General features: G+C 40.8%; 1 protein-coding gene across 4 annotated transcripts; it reads left to right on the top strand.

Annotated features, from left to right (window-relative positions):
* The first annotated feature begins 110 nt into the window (after nt 1–110).
* Nucleotides 111–23,896, top strand: ttc13 (tetratricopeptide repeat domain 13). Of its 4 annotated transcripts, none has more exons than XM_070543923.1 (23): nt 111–366; nt 2,150–2,244; nt 6,601–6,781; nt 6,881–6,951; nt 7,036–7,101; nt 8,183–8,275; nt 12,305–12,421; nt 12,498–12,608; nt 13,834–13,916; nt 15,296–15,437; nt 15,518–15,692; nt 16,048–16,204; nt 16,594–16,724; nt 16,799–16,931; nt 19,396–19,488; nt 19,600–19,683; nt 19,764–19,848; nt 20,051–20,157; nt 20,876–21,011; nt 21,400–21,479; nt 21,568–21,646; nt 23,397–23,476; nt 23,561–23,896. In XM_070543923.1, exons 1-23 carry the CDS (start codon nt 198–200, stop codon nt 23,673–23,675), a joined length of 2,583 nt encoding a protein of 860 aa, XP_070400024.1. In that variant the 5' UTR covers nt 111–197; the 3' UTR covers nt 23,676–23,896. The 4 variants fall into 4 exon arrangements, with proteins under 4 accessions (XP_070400024.1, XP_070400023.1, XP_015803062.1 ...); XM_070543922.1 differs by having other exon boundaries at nt 112–366; nt 20,048–20,157; XM_015947576.3 differs by having other exon boundaries at nt 114–366; nt 6,706–6,781.
* The last annotated feature ends 1,230 nt before the right edge of the window (nt 23,897–25,126 follow it).

Genomic DNA, 25,126 nt, shown 5'->3' with positions numbered 1-25,126 from the left:
AGGAGCCGGTTTGACAGCCGCACTGACTGCTGGGAATTGGTGTTTATGCTCCCCATCTGATTGCGGGCTTCTCATTTGCTTACAGTAGATTTGCTCGTGAGGGAGGCGTGTTTTCCTTTTTCTTTTTTTTTTTTTTTTTGGTTTACTCAGTCAAACTGCAGCAAGTTCCGCCTCTGGCGTCACACATGTAGCCGAACATGGCCCCTTCCAGCCGGGCTGTTGCTGTGGTCGCGCTCTCATTGCTTTACCTGAGCGTTGAAACCATTTCCACCGAGTACTTCTCCACTCTCACGTTGTTCAACAATGAGCTGCCTAAGCAGGGGTGCAGCTCGGTGTCCGAGTGGGAAGATTACGCTGCGGACTGCGGTAAGATCTCTTCTATTTGCGTCGCCCTGTTCGGTTCAACTGTCAGTGTCACCCGGTTAGCCTACCGCTAGCAAGCTAACAACAAACACTGACAGCTCAGAGTAGTTTACTAGCATCAGCTCTGCCCCATTACGTTTTTAATCTCGGTAGCAGAATGTAGATAAACAAACATAATTGTTTAATACAGAAAACTTTTAACGGTCAACAAAAATAACTAGTCATTATTTTTTAACCTTACAAGAGCTACCAAAATGCTCTTATCACTAGCAAAACAATCAGTTGATTTGGGTCTTTTTCACTTTATCCTTATTAATCCTCTTTTAACACATCCAGTTTACTCAAATGAAATGTTTTTGTTTAAGTTAGACCTACTTAAATTACTTAGATGTAAAATTATACTATAATTTCATACAGAAGGAGACAAAGGTGTTTGTTATCAGCTATCAACAAACAAAAAGGGCAAAAATAAAAGTAAAATTAAGGTTTGACAAGAATTTTTAAGATTTTTTAAAGTGCAGGATTTGAAATAAAAATACAATTATTTTATATTTAATCAGAGTTGTGTTATATGTAAATAAGTCCTATTTAATAAATGCTTCAATGAAAGATAAAGGTATAGCAATCAATGTTTTTCTTCTGGGTGGATCACGTCAACCATTGGTCTGCAAAAATGTCCGTGTTCGAGATGAGCCAGTTCTGCGCAGATTCAATCACCGGTGATCGGCGCGCAGCGCATGTCGGTTAGATTTGTGTCCGACTTGCTCTGACGTCATGCATACATAGGCAACGATAATCTCGTGAGATCAAGGCAGCTGCAGATTTTGGAGCAAGGCACTGCAGTTGCTCTCCACCGGCTGCTAAACCTAGGGGATGACGGGAAAAGCCTGGCTCTCACCTGATCTAAGATCTAATTGGTTCATATTTTGTTCCAAACATTCGGTGGTAGACCATGAAATGTTAGTTGGTCATTATTCTGTAAATCATGTTACGTTGATGATGACAACAATATAAGCCATGAAGAGAAATGTGTTTTGTGTTCTTTTGTCACGTTTCCTATGAGCACACTAAAGCTACAGCCGATAGTTTGCGTGCTGGATCTGGGAGCTGCTGGATAGAATTGCTGGAATGAAATTTAAAGAGCAAGTCACCCCCAAATCTACTTTTTTTTTCCTGATAAACTATATAAAGTCGTGTCTTATCGTGCTGCAGACACATGTAGTCAATAGTTTTGCACTTTAGTGCATTTTTGTTAAAATTTCAATTTTCTGCCTAAAACTGTCAGTGTTGTGCCGTTGTCAGGTAAAAACTCTGCACTGCATTTGAATTTAAATCTGCCATCGCTATTGGCTAAGAGGTACCCTAGAACATTAGCTGGTACCATATGATGTCACAATGTTGTTGTGAGCCTGTGTGTGTGTGTATTTGTTAGTGGCTCCGGCCTCTCGGTCTGCTAGTTAACAGTATTTGTTGCATTTTTCAATCAGGAAGTGGGACTTGAGTAAGAATCTGGTAGGGGGTGACTTGTGCTTTAAAGTGGAAAGGACTGCTTATATCAGAGATTTTTGATGCAGTCCAATATAATCTGATTCAGTGTTTTTGGGCCAATGTTGAATTACTTCCAATATCAATATGGGAATGGGACATAATGGAATGCTATGATATGAAAACCAGATGAACAGTCTCTGCAAAGCCAAGCTGCAGGGGCAAATCATGTTTCACTCAAGTCTGATGTTTTAAAGAAATGGTCAGATAAGAATACAGAAATTAACTCTTGTCTCTCCAGAGCCGTCGCTTTTGCAGTTCGAGGACCCAGACTGTGAGGAGGGAAGCAACCCCCCGTGCGAGTCAGTCTTCTCACTTAATGCAGAAAAGATCCTGGTGAGTCTCTCGCACGTTTGGTTTTATAACACGTCCTCAACTTTCCCTTTAGAATAAAAAAAAATTCCCTAGTCGAGCACAAACCACTAGTTAAGTCATAACTTTGGGTAATTACTTTACTTTTTGTGTAAAGGCTGAGGATAATCTTTGAAAGTGTTAAAATAAGAATAAATGAAAGAAAGAAAACAACAGTTTATATGGTGCCTCTCAAGATAAAAATCTCAGTGCTTCACAAGAACAACTTTTTGAAGAACAAGATAAAAAAAAGATTAAAAATGTGAATAAAATGAGATAAAAAATCATGACGTGTAGGACTCAGAATTTGAAACAAACAGAAAATAATACAACTACTTGCAAAAACAGAAAGAAATAATGAATGATGCCCCCAGATTGTTGTGACTTTCTGGGTGTGTCGGGTCATTTGCACTTGTAGTAGGGCTGAACGATTAATTACATATGCAATTAAATTGCAATGTGACAAAAGGAGATTTTCTAATCGCAAAGGCTGCGATTTGACTGGCAGCGAGTGGTTAGCACAATGCTAATATACATTGAAAAACCCCTAAGGGATGCTAATGCTAATATCGCCGAATAGATTCTTACAAATTTCGAATTAGGAACGTGCCAAATTCATAGGCGTCATTTTAACCGGGGACACCGGGGACATGTCCCCGGCAAAATTTGTGATTGGCAGCTGTCCCCCCCCCCCCCCCCCACACACACACACACACACTTTCAAAAAAGCCTGCTGATGAGGATTTTTGTTTTACCAGCTCAGATCTTATACCAGGGGTCGGCAACCTGTTCCCATCAAAGAGCCATTATTACCCGTTTCCCACAGTAAAGAAAACACCGCAGTAGCCGCAGCGTTGTGGGCGGGGCCTACCCTCAAACAGCAGAGAGCTGCTCACAAACAGGTGACAGCAGCAGGTACCGGTCGCTCGCATGGACATCGCACCCGCGGGGGATTCAACACCCACACTTTTCCAGCTGTTTTGCTCACCTCCACACCAGTCTGGTTTCTTTATGTCGCACACTCACTCTGTTTGCCTCATCTCCTTCTTCACCTCCCTCTTCTGACAGCCAATGTCGGGTTTCCAGGAGAGCAGGAGAGGGAGGGATGGAAGAGCTCGACTGAATTCATAATTTTACATCTTGACATTAGCTGTACAAAGTCTGAGTTTGATAACGTGAAGAACAACAATTTGCAGAGGTTTATAACAGGCGCGGCGCCAGGTTTTCATTTTTGGATGGGCCACGGTAATTTTGGACGGACCTTAATAAGCAGTGACTTAAGTGAAGCAGGCAGGTCGCGCTAGAAAATTTCGTTTAAAAAGACGTCATAAATGTTTCCCCCCGTCATTTTTATTTCTAAAATATGAAGTAAAAACTCCCAATTTAATTTTCATTCATTTGTCATTAATATGTAGTCTACACCCGTGCGTTAAGTGGACCATCTTCCAGTGAAAGCAAAGCATCCAGCCCATCTCTCCAAATGCGTAAAATGTGCACCACAGCCGTTAGGCGCGCCGCGCACCGTCAGCTACGTCAGCCCAGACAAGAGCAGAGCAAATAGATAGAGGATAATTGTGTCTGGATGTGGATGGAGATTACATTTTACAGCAGCCTGATCATCATTTAAATACGTAAACCATCACCTGTCTTCTAGTCCATGCTATCAGCATTATTTTAATTGGGGTGTGTGTGTGTGTGTGTGTGTGTGTGCGTGTGCGTGTGCGTGTGCGTGTGTGTGTGTGTGTGTGTGTGTGTGTGTGTGTGTGTGTGTGTGTGTGTGTGTGTGTTTTCCACTTCCAACACTGGTCTAACCAACCAGACCAGCATGTCCAGCAACATATTAATGTTACAATTAAATAGTTTCGCTTCATGTAGGCTAGGAACGTTTCACCTGCCGTGGCCCGACCGCTTCTGCTCCACATAAACTTTGTGCGTAATCAAATGTCTCTAGAGGTGCTTTCTGCGCTGCTATTCTGCCTCAGACTGGATGCGTCATGCGTGTCCATATTAGAGACGGGAAAAAGCTCTGTTCAGCCAAAGTTGAATAATTTCATAAAAAGAACATTTTTCCAAGCTCATCCATGCGCATCAGTGTGCATCGGGGTAATTCTTTCAAAACAGCCAGCATCCTTGAGTTTATCCATCAAAATAAACAGTCAAATGGAAATATCTGTAAGCTGCCATTTAACTGTTTTGCCTTCTTGTGAAGATTGTTGCAAAGAGAAACAACTAAACTTGATTAACCCCAGAGCCACGCGCACTGCGCTGTACGTCGTGACTGTAAATGAGGGGAAATGATTTAATCGGATCCTTTTCTTTTCAACATGGTTTAATGTAGTTTCATTCAGTACAAACTTTAGTTACACCAATCTAACTAGACAGAGCCTGGATTTGTATTCTGAACAGTTTAAACATGTTTAAAACGGAGACATGCGTGACGCGTCTAAAATTCGCACCTGCTCCGCTATTATGGAAACAAGGGTTATAACAAGGTGAATAACATCAAATTATTTTAGGCACAGACAACATCTCCCACACTTTTGAAAATCTTGCAACGCGCCTGGTCGCTCGTGTACGTCAAAGTTATCTTTCATAAGAAGATAATCAATAAAACGATTTATATAAAGTGGATCCAGAAGTAGTAGCCCGTCTCTGCCTACAATATTTTGATATTTTTCACCCTGTTGGTGGTTTTACTGAGCAGGTGCCACTTTTGTCATACGTTTCTTTTAAAACATGTTTAGACTGTTCAGAATACAAATCCAGGCTCTCAGAACCAGAGCGCATGTGAGAAGGTTCCTCCCACTGAAGCAAGTGTTTTCCAAACCCTGTCTCTCAGAGACTTGTCACTTAGAAAATGTTCCCTGATTATGAAACTTTGGCTGAATAGCGCTTGTTCCTGTTTCCAATGTGGCGACACATCCAGGAGCCGTCTGAGGAGAATCCCAGAATCTGACATCCTCCAGCTCAGGAGGCGCATATGATTACGCACAAGCGTGACGCGCCAACCCGGTCTCACAGTAAGACCGGGTTGGACCTGTTCAGGTTTACGCAGACAATCTTTACATTTAGAAGTAGAATACAGATGTAAAATTGATGCAGTAAAATATAAAGCATTTTATTTAAATATCCATTCATTATTTTACAAGCACAGAGAGCCGCCTCAGATGGATGGAAGAGCCGCATGCGGCTACAGAGCCGCCGACCCCTGTGCTAGCCTATATTGTCCCCAGCAATTTTTAAACCCCACTCAAGTGTATGGTTATTGTCCCCAGCAATTCTGAAAACAAACTGACGCCATTGGCCAAATTATTACATTTGGAGTCTAATAAAAAGTAAAACTGCCATTAATCAAATTGGTACAGACAGATATTTTAGTAAAACTATTAAACTGTACTTCAACTCCACTGAGTTTTGGCTAGCAGCTGTGAACGTAATTGAACTACGGAAGCTCTGCATGGACAAGACATCAAAAATAAACACAAAAGACTTCAATAAATGGGACACACTTCTTTCCTGCTAATACATTTTCACAGTTGATGCTAATACCTATTCTCCTTCAAGGGATGTGCAAAGCATTGCATCTTCAAATACAAGATGTTGTATTTACTTGTGAGTGTTCATGAATGTGTAGATACATAAACTTGTTTATATTCAGTACAAGTTACATAGATATCTTTTTTTGCCTCCATTAGTAGAAAAACGAGAAAGCAATTGCAATATTGAAGAAAAAAAATCGCCATTGGATTATTTTCCAAAATCGTTCAGCCCTAACTTGTAGCCACACCCAGCACTGATAATAGAGTGGTGTGACATGAAGTTAATACCTTTTCCACTTCTAAGGTCTCCATTTCTTCGTCGGGAAAATTGATCCCAACATTAAAACAAAAGCACGCCGAGGAGCCAACAGGACAGAGACCACATGTCCAGCCTGTTGCTCTCTGATGATCAGGGCTGGGTGGCTTTTATGCAGTGAGTCCACATTCAGCTGCTGATTGTCATTGCCACCAGCTGGGACTTCAGGGTGGAGCCGGACAGATGTGGGAGAAGCCAGATGCTGCAAAACAGCTCCTCACACACACACAAGCGGGATAAAAACAGAGGAGTAAGAAATGAAATAAAACCATAAATGGCACCAGCCATAACAACAATCTGTGGTAAATTGAAGCAAAAAGCATAATGGAGCCTTAAAGTTGCTGCATCAGCAGTGGACATTAAAAAGGGTGTTATTTAAAATCCTGAGTTATAGAAAACTGTGCTTCTCTTCGTCTGGTTTCCGCTCTAAAGTTTTCTTATCTAAAACTCAGACTTATTTCCTATTTCTGTGCCATCCTCACACAGGAAACCAGTAAAAAGTACTCGTTTGAGCTTTGTGGTGCTCTGCAGTCTCTTGATGTGTTTCTGCTTCCTGCGTCAGTATGGTGCATTTTTCTTCATCTTTCACAGAACCAGGCCAAGTTGTTTATAGAGCAGAAAAAAATCCCCTTTCCTGTAGATAACCACAACACCAACGAGGAACTTGGTGAGCTACCGCGTACCCCCTCACTTAGGAAGCTAAAATTCTTGTTTCCACCCTCCTTTGTGCTCTCTAATGGTCACTTTAATGCTCTGTCACTTGCAGCTATATGCTATGTTCTGATAGGAAACGGCCTTTACGATGAAGCTATTAAACACTTCTCACTCTTACTACAGGTACGTCTACATGTTAAGCACACGTATGACCTATTACCACTAAGGTACGTCTGTGTTTTCTGAGGATGTGAGTTTTTGATGCAGAGCGATCCAGAGTTAGTCAGTGCCATCTATGGACGAGGGATCGCTTACGGGAAGAAAAGTCTACAGGTGAGTGTCAGCCGCCCAATCCAGCACATCAAAATGTATTTGGCTGGTTGTTTTGTTTGTTTTGAAAGATGAGATAGGAAAACATTACTAATACAGTAAATGCAATTAACATATTATATAATTATAATTTTACCGGAACTTCACAGCATGCACAACAAAAACAACAACCAACATTTGTAAAATGGGAAGAGTTGAATGGAAGGAAAAGAAAAGTATTAACATTGATGCTGTGTTAAAATTATAATTTTTAAACTTCCACGGTGGTAACAGTGACTGAAATCCTGCTCACAAGGCCATTATTTATGCCGATTTGTGGTCTCCTACAGAATGCCTTAAAAAACAGCATTTCTTCTGGTTATTAAACGCTACTTTTTACGTTACACAGCCGCTCTCTTAAAGTAACACTGAGCAGCTTCCTGCTCCTCCGCCCTACTGGTTGAAAGTGGAATTACAACAGTTGTAAACAAACCTGATGTAGCTAGCGCTAATGAGCTAACACTAACATGAGCAACTAGTACCAAAATAAACCACAAAGTAAAAGTATCCACACTGTTGGACAAAAATATTATTACTCATTAGTCCTCTAGCAACAAAGCCAGGTCACCATCGGTTCGTGATTTTGTAGCCTCATTTAGCTCTCTCAAACTAGCATAGGCTACGCCGATGTTCACTCTGATTTTAGCTCCTTGTTTTACCGCCAAAGACATTACTCTCTTACTTTTACCTCCAGCCCCCAAAATGCTCCATATTTTTTATATGAGGGGCGGGGTTTTAATAAATAAATAAATACTGCAACCAGCCGCCAGGGGGAGGGGCTTCATTTGACTTCCATTTTAGCTTTTCTATCTAGCTATTTTATGTCAGTGTTTCAACACAAGTTATATTTACAAACAACTTATACAAGTACATCATTTATTTAGTTATTAGCAACAAAATTACTAAATTGATGCATTTATTAGTGAGAAATTTAGTCTGAAACTGTTCAGGAGGAAGTCTTTAGGTGTGATCTGTTATCTCAAGACTCTAGACACCATTAGTTTCTGAAGTTCCAGATGTTTCTTTACTTTATGTTCTCGGCCAGGACATAAAGAACGCGGACTTGGCGCTTTACGAGCTCAACAGAGTCATCGCACTTGAGCCCAACTGGCCAGAAGTCTACGAGCAGAGAGCAGAGGTGAGGACTGAACCGTAAAACAAAGAGGAAATCAAGGCTATAGCGTAGCTTCATATTGGATAAGAACATAAAAAAACACTTTATTCTAAGAATGACACTTTTCCATTTATGTTTGATGCTTAAAAAGGTAAGTCTGAAAACCTTTAAATGAGTTTGACTGTGGGCTTCTAGAGGAGGAGAAAAACGGCTCTGGATTTTGTCACTTTTGGACTCATTCTGACTTTGGAATCTTGTCTCTTGTGGGTTGCTGATGTAAATAAATGCAAAATGACAAAAACATCTGAATCCCAACAAGGGAAGAAGTAAAAGTTTTAAAATACATGTATGTAAGTATTTAGTCTGACCACGTTCCATTGATGGCTCTGTTGTTGAACCGGATCTACGGTTGTGTTTCAAACTGTCTCTGCGTGCTATTAGATCCCAAACAACATGATGTCCGCCATACTCCGTCAAAGAAGATACAATTACATCCTTTTTCTAAATAAACTTAGGTACCTCTGTCTGTTCTTGACTCAAAGAAAAACCCAAGTCAAAGTGGTTCAAAGTTGTTTCAAACAAGCCGTCTTCATATTTTTTTCTTCAGTAACATCCCATCCTCCAATAAAGAGCTGTGATTAAACTGCTATGGAGCCATCACCATCTTAGTTTTGCTCAGTCGCACTAACATTCTGCCCACCGGACTGATAGAACGCTGTGATTGGACAGCTACGGATGTCAGTCAACAGCTCAGTCTGCCATACACCATGGAAGAAGCAGGAAAGAAGATGAAAATAGAAAAATTTTCTAAATAAACACGTTCTGATTGGTAAGCCACAATAATGGCCGGGGCTGTGGAGGCTCCAGTGGAACGTTGCTAAACCGCAAAGCAAAAAAAAATTTCTTCGACAAATGATGGTCCAAATCAGGGGTATCTAGCGTGTTTTAGTGGTTTCTTTGCTCCGATACACTTTTTCAGTGGTTGAGTCACCTGTGCAGCAGCTCATCAGGCTCTGCAGAAGCCTGTTAATCACCTGCTGATTGAAACCAGGTGTGTTGAAGCAGAGATAAAACTAAAACGGGCTGGACACCGGCTCTCCAGGACCAGGAATAAAACCCACTGGTCTAAAATCTAGGCCAGGGGTGTCAAACTCAAACTCACACGGGGCCGAAATGAAAATCTGGGACCAAGTCGAGGGCCAAACTTAATATTTTTTGAAAAAGTGACGGCAAATTTGCACATTTTCTTTATCAACATTTATGCAATTTAGAACTTTTTAATTTGGAAACAAACTTATTTTTACATTAACACTGAATGTGGAATAACCAAATTACACACAAGCAAGTCAGTTTTAAATAAAACACATCAGTGAGATTCATTACTTGTGGTATATTCAGCATTTTTCAAATCTATTCAGGATTTATGTTTTCTTGTTGATTATTAATTTTTCTTATTTTTTATTCTCCTTTTTGTCTCCTGTAATACGTGTCATCGCTGCTGTGACGTCTAGCTTTCCCCACTGAGGAACAATAAAGGGATTTTTTATTCATCTATCTGCAGCCTTTCCACTTCCTGTTTTACTGTAGGTTAAATTTTTTCTCACGGGCCAACAACAAAATAAAAATATCATTTTATCTTAAATGAAAATGCAACATCTCACCTGTTAACTTTCATGTTTTGGAGCAGAAAAAGAGCATAAAACCAACATATTTAAAGCTCAGTTTGCCCCACTGGTTTACTGTGATGCTCACCTGTTCCAGCCAGATATCTGCATCATGGGGTTGATCTGAGCTCCTGTTGTTTTGTTCATCTTCATCATAATAATGACAACATGAAAAAAGGTGCTCACATAGGTTTGTGCTGATGAACATGTCTGAGTAGCTTGACCACGTCGTTGTGTGTCGGGGAGGAAAAATAACAACTACAGCAGCCACAGAGCCGTGCTGATTTGAGCGTGTCACTGTTCGCTGGAGTTGTATCAGCTCTGTCTGGAAGTAAGTTGGAAAACTTTCTCTTTCAGTCGTGAACACATTACTGTGTGGTTAAAATCTCAGTTTCTAGGCTTCAACGTCGGCAAATAGCTGAGTAAACTCAGCGCTGAGTGAGAGGAGGGTTTAGTTTGTCCGAGACAGCAGAGCTGCAGACACCGGCAGCAGACGTTGGAAAAAAACACAAAGGATGGGGCGCTTCGGCTCCGCGCTAACGCTGCAAAGCATCATGGGAGTTGTAGTCTGCTGTAAAATCGGCCAGCGGGTCAGTTTTAATACATTTTTGATATTTATCTCGCGGGCAACATCCTTGTGTCTGACACATGTGATTTAGGCTGATGATACCTTTTATCTTTAACCCTTAAGAACCCGTGGTGACACTGGTGGCACAACCCATCTTAAACATCTGCAAAATTGCTTCTTGAGTCAAATATTCAAGTTTGAAAACCCAAAGTGACATTCTGTCCATACATATAAAATTGTTCTTCTTTATTTTATTTAAAATTTTCTACATTTTGACATATTTATTCCAATCTGTTTTGTAATTCAAAAGGGTTTGTGTTCTAAAGGGTAATCCTCCCCTTAGACAATAATAAAACGTTCAATTGGTTTGTAAAGTTTTTTTATGGAACTTCAAACATCAGGAGATTCCTTTATTGCTGTGATTGCTGTTTAACAGCGTAGTTATTGTATTTTTTTTGGACTCCTATAAACCGTTTTCCACATTTTATTGCTTCAATTATCCAATATACTGTAACAGAACAGGGTTCATCATACGGTGTCAGTGTTTTTGTTCCTGTGCTGCTGAACTAAACGTGTCTTTTCCTCCTTACGTGTCCTCACGTATACATGAGCCATATATGCATCGTTGTGTGTGTGTGTGTTTTTGAAATCCGGTTTAGCAGCTTTTTTAATTTGGGAGGCAAAAGTGCATAAAGTTCAGATATTATTAGCATAGGGACTCAAGTTAATAGTTGACTAACCTGTTGTGGCTAGGATTTCCAGGTCAGTATAGGAAAGCACAGATCTTAACCCCCAGGCGGTTTTTATCATCCGTTTCCTCTGTGTGACCCGTTCACCACTCACTGTAACACATCTCTATTGTCATAAACCAGACATTCATGTCTGAAACATGAGAAAAGCCGCAGAGCTGAGGTTTTATTCTTTTAGACATTTGAGAATGTTGCTTTGTGTTATTCAGCCTATGTTTAGTCCCACATTAATGCAGAAATCCAGGTTCTAGGTGGTAACTTTCTTTGCTTTTTCTAAGATGAAAACCTTTTAAATTATCAAAACATGTTAGTTGAAACCATTAAAGTAGCCAACATAGATTAATAGTAAACAAAGCAGTGATTCCTGCAGACAGGATTGTTGTGACAAACATCTTTCTTCCGGCTCTTGGAGAGTACAGACACTTTTCCTCCTCTCCTCCCTCTCTTATCCCAAGGCTCTTTGTCTGTCTTTGGGTGTACGGCGCTTCTGCATTTTTTCTGAAAACGAGGCTGAAGTGATTACTCCCTCTCGGAAGAAATGTGGAATGCTGCCGTCGCCATGGCATCTCTGTCTCCCTATCCCAGCCTGGGTGGGACTGCGACCGGTGAAGGTCGTTGAATCGTTTCCAGGAGTCACTGTGCTCTCTAACCCAACGACCTCCCTCCCCTGTCCAAACGGAGGTGACGAGCGCTGCTTATTGTGGCTGCATGCACTGATGTGAGGAGAGTCCCCAACCCTACCTCCCCACCTAGTGGACACTTATGTTGTGTAATGTCTGAAGTCTGTTGCATTTCGGTCTGAGGTGTTTTTTGCATAGCAAAGCTGCCCTCACTGTGGAGGGTAACTCTGAAGTGCCTTTTTTTCCCTCCACCTGACTCAATCCTCATATATAAACCCTCTGATCTCTATTAAGGTAGCGCGACTTGGGTTGCGAATGACCACAGTCACCAGTTCTTGTTATGTGTCTTTGTATGTCTGATCTCAGAATTGTGTGCACTGAAACTCTAATTTTCCTCTGGGATTAATAAAGTATCTTTGAATTGAATTTGAATTGGATGTCTCGGCCTTCAGATCCTGTCTCCGTTGGGTCGTATCAGCGAAGCTCTGAGTGATCTGACTAAAGCCATCCAGCTGCAGCCATCAGCCCGTCTCTACAGGCACAGAGGAACTCTTCTCTTCATCTCCGAGGTCCGACCCTCTCTCACACACCACCTCGGCAGGTTTGTGCTCTTGTTATCCTGACACCATGTTTGCCTCTATTCAGGATTATGTTGCAGCTATGGAGGACTTCCAGCGATCCCTGGAGCTGAAGAAGAATCAGCCCATTGCCATGCTTTATAAAGGCCTCACCTTCTTCCACAGAGGAATGCTGAAGGTAAGCAGCCAAATTATTTGTTTATGGTTGATTTGACTAAGAGTAGCAGATTTTCAGAGCTTGTTCAGGTGCTGGGAGTCCTTCAAAAGGTTTAAATGTTGGATAAAGTCCTTGAAACTTTATTTGTGTTGGTTTCATTATCATAAATTTGTTCTTTCGAGTAAATTAGTATTTGATTAGAAAGTAAATAAACCGTTTTTAGTTTCCTTATTGAATAAAATAAAAAAAATAAATTAAAAAAAACCCAGAAAGGGTTCAAATGAACTTAGAAGTACCTTTATATTAACACTGAGCAGTTTCCTGCTCCTCTGCCCTACTGGTTGAAAGTGGAATTACAAATGTTAACCCTGCTGCAGCCTGCTGTAGCTATCGCTAACAAGCTAACACTAACTTGAGTCAGCTAATACAAAAATAAACCACAAAATAAAAAGATTCACAATGTTGTACAACAAATATTACTTAAAAGTAGAGATGACCCGATAAGGTTTGTTTTGCCCTTGTTACGAAGGTAACGTAATTTTCCTGAGCAACGCAATGCATGTAACCTTAGGTCACGTGACTTCCGGGTTCAAACAAGCACTTCCGGTAAAAAAAAAAGGCGACTGTAGCTTACTTACAGTCGCCTTTGCAGGGGTGGGGAACCCTGGTCCATCGAGGGCCGCTATCCAGCATATTTTAGTTTCAACCCTGCATCCTCACACCTGATTTCAATCAGCAGGTAATTAACAAGCTTCTGCAGAGCTTGATGAGCTGCAGAACAGGTGAATCAACCACTAAATCAGAAGTGTTGGAGCTAAGACACGCAGGACACCGGTCCTCGAGGACCAGGGTTCCCCACTCCTGCTAGCGGAAACCTAACCACAAACCAACCAGATGTTCTGCATGCTTTTGTCAGTGTTTGATGAATAAAAAACAGATGTCCTCTTGGACTTTTTATCAGTACAAACACCGTGACTGAGAAGGTGTGTCTGAATATTTCTGATGACTCTTCACGAAAACATGAAACTGTCTGAGTCACTGATTTATGGAAACGGATGGGAGTCTGTAAATAATTACAATAAAAAGTTGATTATTCTTAATGACTAATATTATCTTTTTTAATTAACTTTTGCACCTGGGAAACTTTTCAGTTTAAATCTCTGCATGCAAAGTAAAATAAACCTAAATATTATCGTTTATCTGTAGCTGTTGAAGTGCTTTAACTGTTTGTCTTTGTGTTCTTTAGGAGGCCATTGAGACGTTCAAAGAGGCGTTAAAGTTAAAGTCTGATTTCATAGATGCGTATAAGAGCCTCGGACAGGCCTACAGGTACAAACACTGTTGCAGACCTGCCAGCCTGTACGCATATAGCGTAGCCAGTACGTAATTTGGCATCTATTTACGCTGGTACGACTCAACCCTCTAAACCACACAAAAAGCTGCGGATACTTGAGTTGAGTTCTGTGGCAAATATGCACGTGTGGTACTCATGTCTGACAACACGACTCAGCTGCGTGGTGAAGAAGCTTAAGCCAATCATCGTTGAAAATCGGAGAAAAACTATCCTGCCCAATAGCGTAACACCCCCGCCCCCCTCCTCCCTGCTTCGTCCTGCCCGCTGCTCCTCTCTCCCTCCGGTTTGCCACTCGCTGCTGTTGTGTGTGTGTGTGTGTGTCAGAGGGCCGGACCGGCCGTCTTTTGGTGAATGTGAACGCGTAACGTTACTTTCACTGTTGAATATTCAAGCCGAAATCTGAGTGAAAAAAATAAAAAAATTCGTGACTAAAGAGAAAGAGGCTGCTGTGTGTGTGTGTGTGTGTGTGTGCGTGTGTGTGTGTGTGTGTGTGTGTGTGTGTGTGTGTGTGTGTGTGTGTGTGTGTGTTTGCCTTTATCCATTGCAGATAGATTTGGCCTGTATATAAGGAGGAATGTCATTATTTATACAGTTTAAACATGCAGGCAGCCATTTTTTTTTTTGGCAGCTCGTTTTTAACTCATGCTACGGCAGATGAGGGAGAAGCAGACAGGGAGGGATTGGCTAGCAGACATGCCAAAAAGAACAGAGTCCATGTGTCTCAGAAGTTTTTGTCCAAATATCAAGAACAGTGGCCATGCTTACGACCCTCTAAACAACCTCACCATGCATTTTGCACAATCTGCAGTTATGATGTGGATAAAAGCCACCAGGGAGCTGCAGGTAATCAGTAAATTAGCCCTGGTGATGTGTGCATATGTGCTTTAAGCCAGTTTAATATTACATTCTTGAGAACAGAAATACCTATTGCAATTTACAAAATTAATAATTACCATTAAATACATATAAATGTTTTTTTATTAATTTGTATTGAAATAATGTTATGCAAGTAACTTGCATAAGTACAAATATTATATAAGGAAACTTTAGAGTTTTACAGTTTAATATTAAAATACATGATACTTAGGAGTCAAACTGTAAAAATGTCTATAACCTTACTAGTCAAAATAAGAACTATGAACGTGTGTGTGTGTGTAAAATTTTCCATCCAATGAATGGGGAGATTACAGCGTGAAAAGCAATGGAGTTACAAAAGTCTGCGAAAAAATGCCGCACAAGTGGTACTCAAAAACTTTTGACAAGGTTGGCAGGTCTGCTGTTGTTGTTAAATTCAGCTTTCAGTTAGAGGATGCAGAGTTTAACCCCTCGTGGCTCCCATTTTCCGTCTTTTCAGAGAGTTGGGGGATTTTGAATCTGCAATGGAGAGCTTCCTGAAGGCGTTAATGCTGAACCAGAACCACATCCAGTCTCTGCAGCTCCGAGGCATGATGCTGTACCACCACGGCTCTCTGCAGGAGGCCATCGGCAACTTTAAAGTACTGAAATCACGAAGCGGCGTGTTGTCAGCACGTCCTTCGCAGCTGAGCGTGTTATGTCTGTCGTTTGTGTCCTCCAGAGGTGCCTTCAGTTGGAGCCCTACAACGAGGTGTGTCAGTACATGAAGGGGCTGAGCCACGTGGCCATGGGACAGTTCTACGAGGGCATCAAAGCTCAGACTAAAGTCATGCTGAATGATCCGCTGCTGGGACAGAAGGCCAGCTCTGAATACCTCAAAGTTAAATACCTCAGAGGTATGTGGGCCGTGCTGACACAAACACAACAGCTGGGTCGTTTCTGTAACGGCTCCGGACTTCTGGACCTTTTTCAGCGTTTGTTGCTGATTTTAGAGGAAATCTTAAGGAAATGAGAGCAGAGAAACGGGAAACATGCTGCAGAACTCCAATAACTTCATAACTCCACTTTTATAGCATCAACTCAACACAACTTATCCCTTTATTTAGAGCAGATGTGTTTGTTGCGAATGCATCTGGAATTCCAGACGTAGAAGAAATTTTACGTCACGCAACAGAAACGACTGTCGGAGGAACAAACCAACACTTTTTCCTTTGTGTGTTAACGTTCAGTCCTGTTTTTTTTTCCCTCCAGAGTATTCCCGTTACCTGCACTCCCATCTGGATGTCCCGGTAGCGGAGTACAACGTGGACCAGGACTTACCGGGGAACTTTAAGAACCACTGGGCTAAGAACCTGCCCTTTTTATTAGAGGACTACGAGGAGCAGCCCGGCCTGCAGCCACACATCAAGTTGGTCTCCTTTACAGATTTCGAGCAAACACCAAAGTCTCCCCTGACTGGCTCCCGTTAGATCATTAAAACAGTTTTCAGCAGAAATAGACTTTTCATTTGTTTTGCAAACAGAAAGTGGAATGATTGATCCTCTCGTTGATAAATCTGTTTTAAGCAGTTGCTCAACTTATATTGGTGAAATGACTTCTGCTTCTGTCTTTAGTGCTAAAGCCTCTTTTTTAAATCTGAAAGCAGCTGAATGCAACACCAGACCACAGTTTTCTTAATCTTCTGCCTCAAAATAAGAAAAAAGTAGCATCTGATTTCTTAAAACTCACTCTCTCTCTCAGAAACAGTTTGTTTCCAGAAGTGAGTTCATCCTTTCTGCCGTCCTCTCTCCCCTGCAGAGACGTGCTGCCACAGAACTTTGACAGCTACAGCACAGACGTCCAGATGCTGATCTGCACCGCCGACCATCTGGGATCGCTGATGCAGTACGACACTCCTGGATTTTTACCCAACAAGAGGATACACAGAGGTAGTGCTGATAAACCCTGCAAATCTATGGAGTGTGTTCTATAAATAAAGTAAGAAATGTTTGTGTTTCTGGAGCCATGGGTTTAGCAACGCTGGAGGTGATGCAGGCGATGCATCGGACGTGGAGCAACTCTAAAGTGAGAGTCAACGGGAAGACGAGGCAAATGCAGTGGAGGGACATGTTCGATATAGCTGTCAAATGGAGGAGGTGAATAAATCCTGACGGTTAAAGGTTCATCAGGGCTTTTCAGGTGTCTAAAGGGTGAAATTATCATGTTTTAGTCAAACGAGGGAATTTGGAAAGTTTATTTTCCCTTTAAAGTACTTTTTAAATATCTGGATCTTTGATCTGTACGTCTGCATTTTAGTTAATTAAATAAAAAATAAAGCAAGGTAACAAAACCACATCCTGGTGATGTTGGACACCAGTGGTCCCAGTTCAAGTCTTTAAAGAAAAAGAAACTAAATGAAGATGAACATTTCTTTATGCAAGGACAGAAGTATCACTTTACTCTAAGTACAACAAAAAGTACTCTTCATTTTATATTTGACTAAAAAAAGCCAAATTCACAATTGTTTCACATCTGCAATCAAAAAAACTAACATATATAATTAACACACTGATATATAACAAAATAATATATTATTATAGAAGATGAAAGAGTACTAATATAACAATTGTATGATAGGTACATTACTTCTAAATGCCCAAATGTTGGTTTGCTTTGTTTTGAATTAATTAAGCATTTGTTTTATCCCCAGAGAACAGCAGCAGTTCTTCGTGTTTACCATACCATACCAATCTATTTATAAAGCACCATTTCAAAACCGCATGGCAGCTAACCAAAGTGCTGTACATAAAAGAGCCAAATGCTTGAACAAATCAACAAAACACAATGAAAGCAGGTAAAATACATAAAAACATAGCATAAATAATCAAGGATAAAAATTCCTACTAAAAGCAATAGAATAAGAGAACAGTTAACGGCACTATCAAAAATAAAAATAACGCGGCGAACGATAAAAACCATTTGAAATGGCACAAATAAAACCAAAAAAGCTACAAGATGGTGCGAGGTGTTAAAAGTGAGCTACTGAATCTTAAAAACTAAATTAAGAAAAAAAAAAAAAAACGGTGCTGGATTTTCATGTAAAGTGTCACGGAGGGAAGGCGATACTGAAAAAGTGTGTTTTAAGGGCCGACTTGAATCTGCTGACAGAGGGAGCCAAACACACTTGGAGGGGCAGAGTGTTCCAGAGTTTTGGGGCTGCATGAGCGAAGCCCCCCCCCCCCCCCCCCCCCCCCGTTTACTTGGGGGTGACTTGCTCTTTAAACAGCAAGTCACTCCCAAATCAACATTTTTTTCCTGATAAACTAAATGCGTGTCTAATCGTGCTGCAAACACATGAGGTCCATAGTTTTGCACTTTAGTGCATTTTAGTAACAATTTAAATTTTCTGTCTAAAACTGTCGTTGTTGTGCCATTGTCGGGTAAAAACTCAGCACTGCATTTGAATTTCAATCTGCCATCGCTATTGGCTAAGAGCTACCCTAGAACGTTAGCTGGTACCATATGATGTCACAATGTCGTTGTGAGCCTGTGTATGTATGTATTTGTTAGCGACTCTGCCCTCTCGGTCTGCTAGGCAACAGCATTTGTTGCATTTTTCAAACAGGAAGTGGGAGTTGAGTAATACTCTGGTAGGGGGTGACTTGCTCTTTAAATGTAAAATGTAAACGACAACCAGTTACTCTACGGTTTATCATATTAACGTTTTAATTAATTCCTGACGGGAACCTCTCCTCTGTCCCGACCGCGTTTATAACCTCTGCAACTTGTTTGATTCGTTTGCACTTCAACAGCCAGTCCCTCGATCTCGCGACAAAGTTTTCTTTCTTTTTTTCTGGGTAGAATGCGGGGAATCCCCTCACGTGCTGAGGACGTAGCGTGACCAAATATGGTTAATTGAGGCCATTCCTGTATGTAAATGACTGAGAACGGACACGAGCACCTGGGTACGCACAGGTGGGATATTTTGACTGTTTGTACAAACATAAATTTTGATCATAGGAAGGAATTTAGGAATGTTTCTACGAACGTTTGATGCATGAGGCTCCAGGTTCCTTTTAAAAGGAGACTGGACAGTTTTGGATTGCTTTTAGCACCCCCTGGTGTTCTGTTTGTGAAACTTATCTCCTCGCTGTCTTTAATCTAACAGTTTAAACGTCTCCCCAGCCTTCATTAGTGTCTAGAGGAGCGGTTCAGCACTAAATCAAACAAACCAGCTGTGTTCTCGATCTAAAACATGCTGGAAGCAGACTGCACCCCCAGGCTTATCGGCTCCGCCTTACTAAGTCCAACAGGGACCGGACCGACACTCTGAAGTTGCAAGTGCGGTATTCTGGCCACAGAGGGCGGTTGGTCTGAGTGACAGTTCTTTAATCCTGTAACGGGTCATTTTTGCACATACTGGCTTAAGAAAAGTATTTAAGATTTTGAAAAAGTTGCATAGTATGCCTTTATAATACAAAACTAAATAAAACCATTATTTTTATTTAGTTTTGATGTGTAGAAAAAGGTCATAAATCCGATACGTTTACATGAACAGATTCTCTGAGTCTTTTGGGGATCAGTGAGCACTCACAGGCTAAACGCTTCTCGCCGCTGTAGGATCGCGGATCCAGACCAGCCAGTTCTGTGGTTGGACCAGATGCCGGCTAGGAGCCTGAGTCGAGGCTTCAACAATCACATCAACCTCATCAGGTACCAACCTTGCTTCCAATTCAAGGTTCAAAAGTGTTCCTTTTTGTGATGCGATACAGTTTAAATTGGCATCAAAAACTGTGTCAACTTTTGTATCAATTTGCCTTTCAGGGGTCAGATTATCAACATTCGATACCTGGCCTATTTTGACAACATCCTGGAGTTTATCAAAGACCGAATACTGGTGTACCACGGGTAAATGCACCAACGATGTTCTTCCCTTTACTCGCTAAGGCTCTAAAGTGGTTTAAGTGACTGTTTTTAATCTGTTTCAGGGCGTACAACCCGAGAGGGCTTCTGGACGTCCGCCAAGCTCTAGAAAATGTGAATAAAATAGAAGATCTGCTTCCTATAATGAAGGTAAGAAGGAAATAATAAAAAATAGAGAAAGGAGAATCTGTGTGGATGTGTAAGAATAAAAATTAAATAATTGATGATGATGGCAGGCTTTAGCTGAGTTTCAAGGTGTGTGTGTGTGTGTGTGTGTGTGTGTGTGTGTGTGTGTGTGTGTGTGTGTGTGTGTGTGTGTGTGTGTGTGTGTGTGTGTGTGTGTGTTTAGCAGTTCAACAGTAAAACCAGAGACGGCTTCACTGTGAACTCAAAGGTGCAGAGCATGAAAGATGCTGGGAAAGAGCACGACGGTTTCACCATCACCATCACGGGAGACAGGTATGGCCCTCCGGAAAAATAATCTAATTTTAGGAAATGAAATGGGGAATAAGTATCCTGCAGCAAAGAAATCAGATTAGAACTGAGCAACTTTTTTGGGGAAAAGTTTTTTTTTTTTTTAATCTGTAGGCAAATTTTCTGCTTTTAGCTCTCAGGATGTGTCAAAGCACCTGACAAACACCGGTTTCTGTTCAGTACCGTATTTTCCGGAGTATAAGTCGCACCAGCCATAAAATGTATAATGAAGAAGAAAAAAACATATAAGTCGCATTTTGGGGGGAAATTTTATAATTTTTCTTACAAAATCTGAGACCAAGCATTTCACATTGCAATACAAGTACCGGTAACAATAACAGAATAAACAACCAGGGCGCAGCAGCGCACCACGGTCTCCAACAGAGGATGGCGGTGTTTGAAACCCTCCCAGCGGGGCAGAGGAGCTGAAACCTGGACTGGAGCCAGCCCGCAGCAGCGCGGTATATGTAATTTGGTATATAATTCACTTTGGTATATAAGTCGCAGGACCAGCCAGACTATGAAAAAAAGTGCGACTTATAGTCTGGAAAATACGGTATTCTACAAACATTCATAAGATGAGGCAAAAAATTCCTCAAGTTCCTCAAATGTTATAGTCTTGTTTTATTACAGCACCGGATGTCATTGCATCCCACACGTTTACATTTAATTCTGTCATTTAAACAGTTCTGCTTATTTTTAGGGTGGGAAACATGTTGTTTTCCGTAGAAACGCAGACGACAGAAGAGCGAACGCAGCAGTACCAGTCAGAGATCGAGTCCATCTACAAAGACCTGACGGCTAAAGGGAAAGCGCTGATGCTGTCCACCGAGCTGGGGGTCAGAGCTGCTGTCTGATGATCTTTAAACAGCCAACTGGAAGATTATTTGTTTAGTTTTCTATTCAGTCCCGTTAGAGGGACAGCCGAACTTATTTACTGTTTAGACTGAAATTACAGCAATATCAAACAAAAGCATAAGAAGATGCTTAAACGTCTTTAGAGGCCTTAAGTTTGAGCACATTTGCTATTTTGTTTGAATTATCTGTTTTTCCTCCACAGCTGACAAAATGTACCAAGTTTCTGACATTTTTCTAAGCCAAGAAAAAAAAAACTTCATTATTATGATATTTTCTGTCTTAATTTTATTTCTACTGGCAGGAATAAAGATGATCAAGCATCACGTCTTTAGCTCAGACCAGCTGAATCTCTGATCCGTCTTCTTTCAGGACGCAGACGCTGTGTGCAACCTGATCCTATCCTTGGTTTATTACTTCTGCAACCTCATGCCTCTCTCACGAGGATCCAGGTAATTTGGTCAAGGTTTTAGATGTTAGTCAAATGGGCTTTGGTTACAAAGCAGACAGACAGATACTAATGGAGGTGTTTCTTCTCAGCGTGGTGGCTTATTCTGTGGTTATGGGAGCGCTGATGGCCAGTGGCAAGGAGGTCATCGGCAGGATCCCAAAAGGAAAGGTAAAAAAAAAAAAGAACTTTTATTTTGTCTAAACTATTAAAAATAAGCACTGTGTGTAGAATTATTATGAGATCTTCTAACTAATCCTAACTTTGGGTAATAAATTATAGAACAACATCTGGATTAACAGGGTGAAAACGGACATATTTTCATTTACGTGAGTCTTGAAGTCCAGTTCACCCTCTCTAATTAGCGCTTAAATAAAACCAGACAATCAGAAGAATCAGGAGATTAAATGTGGCCAAATTAACACATTTAGAGAATAAACGAGTGCAGAACAAAAGTTGTTGGGTCAAAAATTCCTGGAAATGAAGAAAAATGGTTTCATAGTAAGCAAGGATTCCCTAGTTTTTTTTTATGAATCTACAAAAGCAGCCCAATAATCTGATCTGGGGTCAGAAAGCATGAAGGATTAGTTCAGCTGAGGTCAGTTTTTATGCCAAACAGGAAGTTTGCAGAGTAGGAGCAAAAAATGTGGATGAATGAGTGCAAAGGGAACCTTTTCCTTGGATGAAGCCGAAGTTGATTTTGGCAGGAAAGCAGGAAGCTGCCTCATTAAAATGTTGAGTAGGAGTCTGCCTCGTTTAAATCTTTATTAAAGGGATTTTTTAAAAACGAAGAGAAAGTGTTGGATAAGAAATGACGTTAAGGCACTAAAGCTCTTATTTCAGTTCTTCTGATGATTTATCCCAAAAATTCCACTAAATGAATTAGGGATGCATGATATATCTCCGTCAATATTGGCCGATGTTAGTCGTTATTTTAACGTATCTGTATCGGTCCGATAAATAAAACTGGGTCGATATTAACAATTAATATTTTTTTCATCTCGTTTCCATTTGTTTATCTGTTTTAGAAGGTGGGGGGGGGGTGTATTTGTTTAGTCATGTGACAGCCACAGGCGTAAATGAGTGTGGTGTGTGTACATAATAACAACGTAAATTCAACTTTAATAATTTTCATTCTATACAAAATCTGCTGATTTTAGATGCATCAATGTCAGTATATCGATATCGGCCATAACACCGATATTAATATCAGATATCGGTGTCGGCCATAACAGCGATATTAAAGTCCCATTAGTTGTCACACACACTGATGTGTGTGCGAAATTTGTTCTCCGCATTTGACCCATCCCCTGGGGGAGCAGTGAGCTGCAGACACAGCCGCGCTCGGGAACCATTTGGTGGTTTTACCCCCAATCCAACCCTTAATGCTGAGTGTCAAGCAGGGAGGCATTGGGTCCCATTTTTTCAAAGTCTTTGGTATGACCCGACCAGGAATCGAACCCCGATCTCCCAGTCTCTGGGCGGACACTGAGCCACTGAGCTGGTAATAATATCAGATATCGGTATCGGCCATAACAGCGATGTTAATATCAGATATCGGTGTCGGCCATAACAGAGATATTAATATCAGATATCGGTGTCGGCCATTACAGCAATATTAATATCAGATATCGGTGTCGGCCATTACAGCGATATTAATATCAGATATCGGTGTCGGCCATAACAGCGATATTAATATCAGATATCGGTGTCGGCCATAACAGCGATATTAATATCAGATATCGGTGTCGGCCATAACGGTGATATTAATATCAGATATCGGTGCTGGCCATAACGGTGATATTAATATCAGATATCGGTATCGGCCCAAGTATTTCATATCGGTGCATCACTAAAAGAATAAAGAATCCCATTTATTGAATGAACCTAAACATTGTTTTTGTGTGTTTTCTCATCTCAGCTGGTGGATTTTGAGGCCATGACGGCGCCCAGCCCGGACAGCTTCAGTAAAACAGCAAAGAGCTGGATGAATCTCAAGAGGTGTGGAGTGGAAACGTTTGTTTTTATTTGAAATGCATCTGCGTCACAAGCATCTTAATCCGACTTGATCTCATTTGTTTACAGTTTACCAAACTGGTACCGAAGTCTTCCATCCGTAGCAGAGACCTTCCCCTCCATTAGAACCATGATCGAGGTCCTCAACACAGACTCATCCTCACATTGTCCAAAGAAGTCCTAACTTCCGTCGCGCAGAGACGTCTGCGACAGACGGTTAATATGAACCGAGCTTCTGCAGCAAAAGGACACGCTTCTACATCCTAAACAAATCGGCTCAAAAGAAACCAGTTTTTTTTAGCTCACTGAATAAATTATCTTTTTAAGGGCATTTAAAACATGATGTTCTGGTTTTTGAGGATGTAGAAGTGATTCTGTCCACCGTCGCTCTTCTTCTGCTTCAAAGACCTCACTCTGAAAACACCCAAAGCACAAAACAACTAATCTAGCTGCTCGTCGGCACTCATCGTCCGTTTTCTTACCCGAGTCTCGCTTTAAACCAACTAGAAATCTGAAATGCTGCATTCAAAATGACCAGATCTAAGGCAGCTCTGTCGTTTAACTGGCACATTTTCTAACAGCCGGTCAGCAGAAGAACACCTGGAACAAAAATCTTCAGGGCTACTGATTACTTGAAACTGTGTCTTTTTATTTTCCAGTTGTTTTATCAGGTGTTCACTGTTATTTTAATCTCAGCAGAAAACAAAATACTCAACGACATCAGTCATAGATCTCTCAGTAAGTTTATTAAATTAATCAAAATTTTACTTCCTGTTGAGTCAAATTAGGCTAATTTAGCCGGTGTCTGTTTCTCAGATGTATTTTTCACGGTTTGGGGATTTAAATACTCATACATTGAATATAAATAATAATCAAAACTTCCTGGGAGCTGAGGAAAGTGTCATTTGGCTGTTATTTAAATCTCTGACTGATTTGTCCTCTAGACAATTTTAAAATCATTTTTTGCTTTTCTTCCTATTTTATTTAAATTCTGCACCTGTCATCTTCTCTCATGTAGAGTTAAAGTGAGCAGTTATTTACATTTGAAAGCAGTATTTTTGGAGAAAAATTCTCATCCTTCGAGGTGTGCATATTCATTTTGATGAACCTTACACACCGATGCTCGGAGAAAACCTGATCAGGTTTTAATTTTAAACATTTACGTGGTTTGTTTAGTTTAAAAGTTTCTAAACAAAAGTGTCAAGACTGGTAGCAGTATTGTTAATGGTGCCACTGCTGCCTGAGTTTAAATTCACTCCATGTGAGTGAAAGCACAAGAAAGGCTGAAAGTATTCAGACTCTCGAGGCCTTAAATATTCTGAATCCATTATTTTTACTGAAAGATCATTAAAAAAACTTTATCGATCTGCTTTGTACCTACAATGATCTCCCAGATGTGTCAACTAACTTATTTCCCGTTTGATCTAAAATCAGAATATATCCTGTTTACCTGTTTGTGCCGACTGTTTTTAATCATCACCTCATCTTCACTGGTTCATGTTGTCATTAGGTGCGTCTTCAGAGTGAGGTGCAAAGATATTTTGAAACTTGAAAGAACATTTTTTTCTATTGAATGAATGTTCAACAGTCAATAAAACTGGGCTACAATTTATTTTGTGTCTTTTTTTTTGCTTA

Source organism: Nothobranchius furzeri, chromosome 2 (genome assembly GCF_043380555.1).
Source record: "Nothobranchius furzeri strain GRZ-AD chromosome 2, NfurGRZ-RIMD1, whole genome shotgun sequence".
NCBI lineage: Eukaryota > Metazoa > Chordata > Actinopteri > Cyprinodontiformes > Nothobranchiidae > Nothobranchius > Nothobranchius furzeri.
This window is presented reverse-complemented; position numbering and strand designations above follow the sequence as displayed.